Source organism: Hylobates moloch, unplaced genomic scaffold (genome assembly GCF_009828535.3).
Source record: "Hylobates moloch isolate HMO894 unplaced genomic scaffold, HMol_V3 SCAFFOLD_7, whole genome shotgun sequence".
Lineage (NCBI taxonomy): Eukaryota > Metazoa > Chordata > Mammalia > Primates > Hylobatidae > Hylobates > Hylobates moloch.
Window position 1 is genome coordinate 48,718,120 of NW_026652282.1, and position 7,331 is coordinate 48,725,450.

The 7,331-nt window shown below is 37.9% G+C and overlaps 1 protein-coding gene across 8 annotated transcripts in view; it reads right to left on the reverse strand.

Moving 5' to 3' along the window:
• Positions 1-6,052, reverse strand: part of FAM104B (family with sequence similarity 104 member B) — a 45,798-nt gene extending 39,746 nt beyond the window's left edge. For 6 of the 8 annotated variants that reach the window (XR_009214356.1, XR_009214357.1, XM_058441802.1 and 3 more), the window contains exons 1-2: positions 5,924-6,052; positions 5,505-5,616 (exon numbers count right to left, since the gene is read on the reverse strand). Coding sequence is in view for 6 of the 8 variants with exons in the window: in XM_058441802.1 (XP_058297785.1) it covers positions 5,505-5,616; positions 5,924-5,937 (126 nt within the window). In the remaining 2 variants the exon portion in view is untranslated. The remainder of the gene's footprint in view (positions 1-5,504; positions 5,617-5,923) is intronic. The other 2 variants (XM_058441799.1, XM_058441798.1) reach the window with 2 other exon arrangements.
• Between the last annotated feature and the right edge of the window lie 1,279 nt (positions 6,053-7,331).

Below are 7,331 nucleotides of genomic sequence, written 5' to 3' on the forward strand. Positions count from 1 at the left end.
GCCTCAGCCTCCCAAAGTGCTGGGATTACAGGCATGTGCCACTGTGCCCGGCCTGTATCTTCACTTTCTAACTCATCTACTACAAATATATTTCTTTTGTGAAAAACAAACATTTTATTTTTAAGTAGGCAAACTAAAGAATGCTACTACAAAACCAAGTAAAATCTCCTGCTTACGTATTCAGTTACTTCTGACTTCAAAGCAAAGACTTAAAAAGCACTGTGATTCCATAAATGAGATTTTGGGAAGAGGGTTTAACCTCCTTTAGCCTAGTAAAGAGCATCTAAAAAGTCATATACACTACCATTTTCTAGGCTAATAATGCTGTTTATTTAGTAAACATAGCCTATATTACGCAACCTGGGCTGTGTCACACTTACCCTGTGAATCTGTTTCATGTGCGATATCCCACTTAATGGACTGCTTGTCAGAATGATTGAGAGGAAAATTTGCTTCTTGATGGTGTACGGTTTTGACACTTGAAACTGCTATCTTAGTACAGAAGCATTAACCTTAATACACTTTATTTTATTATTTTTTTAGAGACATGCTCTCACTCCATCACCCAGGCCGGATTGCTGTGATGCAATTGCAGCTCACTGTGGCCTTGAACTCCTGGGCTCAAGGGATCCTCCTGCCTCGGCCTCCCAAAGTGCAAATTATTTTATCAGAGAATAAATGAGATTTTAAGCACTTCAGTATTTGGAAAGACTCATAATATATAAAACATCTTCACCATCCTCCTGAATCTTCATACAAATGTCTTACCAGATTGCTTATCCTATCTGACAGTTACAAAGCTCATTCTTTTTTGTCTGAATTTTCAATATAGGTTTAATGCTGATATCTGTGCAAGGCAAATGAAGGATAGAGCCCTTGTAAATTCACACACATAGCAAAATAAAATTATATTTATGAAGACTCTAAAGAAGGGTATCTCATTATGTAAAATTCACAAAGGCACTTTACAAAAATCCTGGGGTCCAGGTGTGTGTGAAAAAGCAGGATTTAGGTTAGTGTGGGCCATAAAGAAATCTGCATACTTACCTGTAACCAAAGAAACTTTGAGGCCAGCAGGGATTTGCTATAACACATTCTGTTTCAGAATAGGCATCAAAATCACCCGTGTGGCTTTCTGACACTTTGACTCATGTGCACATGCTGGGACCCAACCTCTGAGAGGCTGTCAAGTAGGCACAGATTGTTCTGATGCCCAAGCAGTATCTAAACAAATATTTGCATGTCTATTATACAATGTATAAGGAGGCACTTTGCCTGGGCTACTTAGGGATTCAACAGGTAATTCCTGAGACTAATCAAGAATACAGTACTCTGAGAATAACAGCATCAAGCTATTGCAATGACAAGAATGTAGCAATGAATGCTGACTGGGGAAATAGAGGAGGCTTCTTAAAATAAAATTCATCTGAGCTAGGCCTTCAAAGATACAGAGAATATTAATAGGAAGAGTGTGACAAATGGAGAGAGCAATAAGAGCACAAGCAAGCTGAAGAAGAGTTCTTGAGGAGACAAAGCCACAGATGATGTGGCTGGTATCTCCCAGAGAAGAGTTAGTGAGAGCCAAAATATGCAAGAGAAGGTATGGCTAGGTTATCAGGGGCCTTGAATGTCACTCTAAGAAGTCTGTACAAACAGGTATTTGAGCATAAGATAAAGGCTCAGATCTATATTTAGGAAGAGCATTTTAATGGATGAATGAAACAGGGGGTGGATGAGACCACAAAAACCACTGGGAAATTTTGCAGTGTATCAAGCAAGAGGCAATGCAAGCCTGAATTAGGATGGTGGAAATGTAAAGAAAGGGATATATTTGACACACGCAGAGGTAGAATAGAAAGGAGTCATTGAGGAAATGACAGAGACACTAAGTTGATGCCAGGCACCCAGGACAATGATTGGCAAATGGTAGGTGCTCAGTACACATTTGGTAATGCAATTTAGGAAGTCTCAGATGTTTCCTGACATATGTTACAGCAAAGGAGTAGGGAGGGGATGGAGGAGCAAAGATTTACTGAGCAGTTGCACGAACGGAGGTGAGAAACAAAAGGGAGTGAATGTAGATTACAGTTTGGATTTAAAAGAGAGGGAAAAGACACAGTACTTGAGAGAAAAATAAACTAGACACAAGATTAGTTAGGGAGTGAAAAGAGAACCTTAGGAGGCTAATGAAGGATAAATAGAACTGAGGAGATGAGGAGGAATATTAATTACAGAATATCTTCATAAAAACAGAGCAGAAATTCGTGCATGTATTTATGATATAAAATTATATAACTTTTTAATGATAAAAGCAGATGAACCCAGTATTTTACTTTCTTCTTCTTCTTCTTTTTTTTTTCTTTTTTGAGAGGAAGTCTCACTCTGTCGCCCAGGCTAGAGTGCTAGAGTGCTAGAGTGCTAGAGTGCAGTGGCACGATCTCGGCTCACTGCAACCTCCGCCTCCTGGGTTCAAGCGATTCTCCTGCCTCAGCCTCCTGAGTAGCTGGGACTACAGGTGCACGCCACCATACCTGGCTAATTTTTGTATTTCTTCAGTAGAGGTGGGGTTTCACCATATTGGCCAGGCTAGTCTTGAACTCCTGACCTCATGATCCACCCGCCTTGGCCTCCCAAAGTGCTGGGATTACAGGCGCGAGCCACCGCGCCCGGCCCAGTATTTTACTTTCTTTCAAGCCCTAGCTTTCCTCTCAATTCCATCCCTCCATGCCTTACAGCTTTTCCTTTATGTGAACCTCCACAACAAAACATTCACTCCTAATACATAGTCTATCCCTGGAATAATATGATGTTTATTCAAAGGCACCTGTAGAAACTTGAGTAAGTAAAACAGATGATCCTAACCAAATCCATCAGAGGGCACTTAAAATATGTGCTCCCAAAGTTCCAAGGCATTTAAAATGACATGTACACATTCTCTAACACTAGAAACATTGTGGAATCTTATGAACTGTAAAATACCAAATTAATTAGGTTGTTGAATTACAACCACTTTCCAAATTAGCAAGGCAATGATACTCATGTGTTAACTTTTCTGTGCTGATGGGGTAAATAATCTATGCTTTTTGTAGCTCAGTTTCCCTCATAAGACGAAGTTAGAACAGACATTGAGTTGTAAGTTATTTTGCAGCTCAAAAATTAAATTTATAATAGAATCTATACAACTATTTAAAAATCTATACAACTCACCTTGTTTCAATTCAGTAAATGGGATTTGAACAAACAAAAATGAAAAAAAAAAGGTGGACATATTCAATTCATTAAAACAACTGAGATTGTAAGATTCAATTGCAATATGAAAGTGCTTGGGATGTTTAGTATGCTCCATGAACACGGCTTCTTAAAATGTACAAAACAGATTAGGCCATCTTTGAAAAAGCTTGTTCCTCCATTTTGAATGTATCTTTAAGTAGAAGCTAATTTCAGAAGGTTCCCATTTTGCCATAGGGTTTAAAACCACATCTAATGACCATTATTTTGTTCAACAACGATTTCATCCCCAAAAATGTTTCCCAAAGTAGTTCTGTCTCTTAGAATATATGTGATCAAACGTGATGAGAATGACTCCAAACTACTAAGAACCTAAGAGAAAATGTTCTTCAAAAAATTTCACCAAGGCCGGGGCGTGGTGGCTGATGCCTGTAATCCCAGCACTTTGGGAGGCCGAGGCGGGTGGATCACTTGAGGCCAGGAGTTTGAGAACAGCCTGGCCAACATGGAAAAACCCCATCTCTACTAAAAATATGAAAACTAGCCGGCCATGGTGGTGCATGCCTGTAATCCCAGCTATTCGGGAGGCTGAGGCACGAGAATCGCTTGAACCCGGGAGGTGGGGGTGCAGTGAGCCGAGATCGTGCCACTGCACCTCCAGCCTGGGTGACCCAGTGAGACTGTCTCAAAAAAAAAAAAAAAATGCCCCAGTTGTCATCTGAATTGATATTACTTAAAATGATAACCTGACAAGGGGAGATTTCCTATCAGTTGAAAAATAACAGGATTCATAGACCTCTAATTTTAAATGTATTTGGGGCCTCCTGGTTCTGTTTTTCTCTCATTTGTCTTACTTCTGCTGCCCCCTTGGAATTGTAGCATTAGGGCACAAAATCTTTTCCTACTCTATACAGTAGGGAAGAGAAAAAGGCAGAGATCTGCTCCAGATAAGCCACTTGTGTGTATATCTACATAATTTTCCACTCTTAATTTCTTGTTCTACTCAGTAATCTGAAAGGTAAAATGAATGTTCCTGGCAAGTTAGACACACTTGTACAGAAATGTTCGGCTCTTTGTGTTTGTACTTTCTGTAAGTCTTATACCTATGTACTAGGGTTTTTACGGGGAAAGTGGTGGTGTAATTTGTAAGATGTATGGTTGAAAGAAAATATTCCTATATGTGCAAATATATCCAAGAAAAATCCCCCAGCACCTAAGAGAACAAATCATATAAGTTAAATCTAGTTATGTTTTACCCATCCAAGTAGCTGCCCACAATCTTGGATAATCATACCTGTGTATAGGTAGGTACCAAGAAGAGGACCTGGATTGGTAATCTTTTCTCATCTTGCTCAAAAAAGGGAAAGGTGAGCCATACTTAGTTATTAACTAAGAGGATTAACTCAGAAAGACTTTAAGGTTCCCTTAACACTCTACTAGTAATTATATCTCAATTAAAGCTATATTATGCTAATGAATACAAGTTATTAAAGTGAAGCACCTTTAAGTTAAAATACAAGCTCCTTAGAATGGTGGTTACTAGAGGTTTAGAAAAGAGGAAGGAAGGGATGAAAAGAAGTTGGCTAAGGGGTATAAAAATACAGTTAGATAGAAGGAATAAGTTATAGAATTCAACAATACTGTAGGAAAATTACAGTTAGCGATAATTTATTGTATATTTCAAAATAGAAGAGAAGATTTGTAAGTTCCCAACACGAAGAAAAGATGTATGTTTGAGGTGATGGGTAGCCCAATTACCCTGATTTGATCATTATACATTATATACAGGTATCAAAATATCACATGTACCCCCAAAATATGTACAACTATTCTATATCAATAAAAAATTAAAAACTTCAAACTCTTTTTCCAGCACCATTAAAGTTTTGCAAAAATCATGAGACTGCCCCAAATTTTTCACTTTTTTTCACTGAGAAAGCAAGACTTGCCTTCCAGCTAATAACATATCACTATGTACTAGAAAATATGTTTTCCATATAAAAATAAGGGAAGTAAGACTACTATTCCCTGCTCATATGAGGGGACAAAATTACAGGGGCTAATTCCTCCTGATTATGTTTAGCAAAGTTTTTCTGTGCTTCTTTTCCATTTTCTGTGAGATACTATATCATAATTTAAAGCTCCAGTTCAAAAGCCACTGTAATCAAGCAAGAAAACTTTTATAAAGGTTTCTTGGAATAATACATTTCTTTTCATTACGGAGCACAAATTGGATAATTTAGTGTAGGCAATGAATGAAATAGAGGCTATCTGACCATACTTGCTACCTCTGTATCTTGAGAATCCTGAAAGATAGGGTTTCTCTTATTCCTTTTGGGCTGGGTGGAATGATGGTTGCCCTCTTTACTGCCATTTCTTCTTCTTTTCCTGAAAATAAATTGCAAAGAGACAGTTGTTAGATGAAACAACTGATCTTTTGGATGCTTAAACTGTAAAGCAGTGACAACATACATACATGAGACCTTGCCTGAAAAAATATGTCACTATCTGCTATCCAAAGATATAAAAGTCATAAGTACTCCATTACCAGGCATGAAGATAAAAAAATGTAATACAAGAACTCTAAGTAAAGTCAAGCTGTACATTTCATTTCTAGAAATAGTTTTCATAACTTTAAATGACCCTTGAAAATAAAGAATATGAGGAATTTAATATCTAAGTTTTCAAAATCTACCTAATTAGTTTCATTGCTTTGACTCCATGAAGTTATAATTCCAGGGTAAGTGATTTTTAACTCCTTCAATAAGATCTTAAGACATGTGTGTCTGCCAGTGTCTACTCTTAAGTTCTTATGCCAGTGGTGTAGCGACACTGAAGAGATATTTCTTGTATGCTGAATGTGGTTAGGCACTTACTGTTGCTATACCAGCTAGTATTATGACATAGTTACTCCACTAGATTGTCACCATGAGATTATGGCTGATTACTTCCTTGAAACATTCTTTTCTCAAAATTGTTTTCAATGATTGGTAAGATTACATCTTCAGTTTCAAGTTCCTTGTCAATAAGTCATCAGACTGCAGCATTTGACATAGTTTTCACAGCACTCTATTATTAATCAGACATTCTCCCCAGCCATCTGCTTAAAGACTTACTTTTGAGTTTTTGGTACTCCTAAGAATGGCTGAGTTTACTCATTTTTATAATTTCATTACTCTTTAATCAATTCTCATCTCTAGGAGACTGAGTACTAGTCATGTAGTGCAGTGATTTCTAACACTCTGTTAAATTAAACTGCTTTCTTTAAGGAACGATAAAGCTACACATAATAGGAAAAAAAGGAGTTCCTGTACTGGGAACAGGGGCTCTTTAACCACATCCCTCCCTGGATCTGCCTTCCTGTGCCACCCACTAACACAGCCTGACCTCTCTTCTTAAAACTGAGGAAAGAGCAGGCCCAGAGAAGCACAGTGACTCAGACAGTAAAATGAGTAAGGCTGGTAGAGCTGAGGCTGGAGGGAAAGTTCTGTTTAGCCTTGGCCCAAGGTCCTCCAGGAAAGTTTTCAGGAAGTAAAAGTTAATGAAGAACTGCATGTCCAAATCAAACAATATCTTTATGATAAAGAACTTGCCAGTATAAATGAATTCAGCTTATTTGTGTACAGTGTTTAAAAAGGCACTTTTTTTTGCAGGAAATATGATCTTTACCCAGGTATGTGAGACATGCTAAAGCAGTTTTAGTGGGATTTGGGGAGAGAAAGACCTTTGTAGTCAGATCAGGCTTGCTTCATAAATACTGTTTACTGTCAACTGTCTGTGTCCCTAATTCCAATAGCATGTTGGTAATTTGGCCCCTGAATTCATAGTTAGTATATTTTTCTTTATATTGCAAGCTCCTCATTACATGATCTAAATCAATGCAGCAGACTAGGTTGACTAGCTTTTCACCACTGGAATAAATAACCTTAGGATGCCTTCCAGAAAATAACCTTAGCATGCCTTTCAGAAAATAACCTTAGGATGCCTATCCTTCCAGAATCTCAGTTCTATGAATTGATCCAGGGCAGGGTCTTTGTCAAAAGACAGCCAATATACTAACAGCTGATCAAAACATGGAGCAACAATAAAAGATCCACCGCATC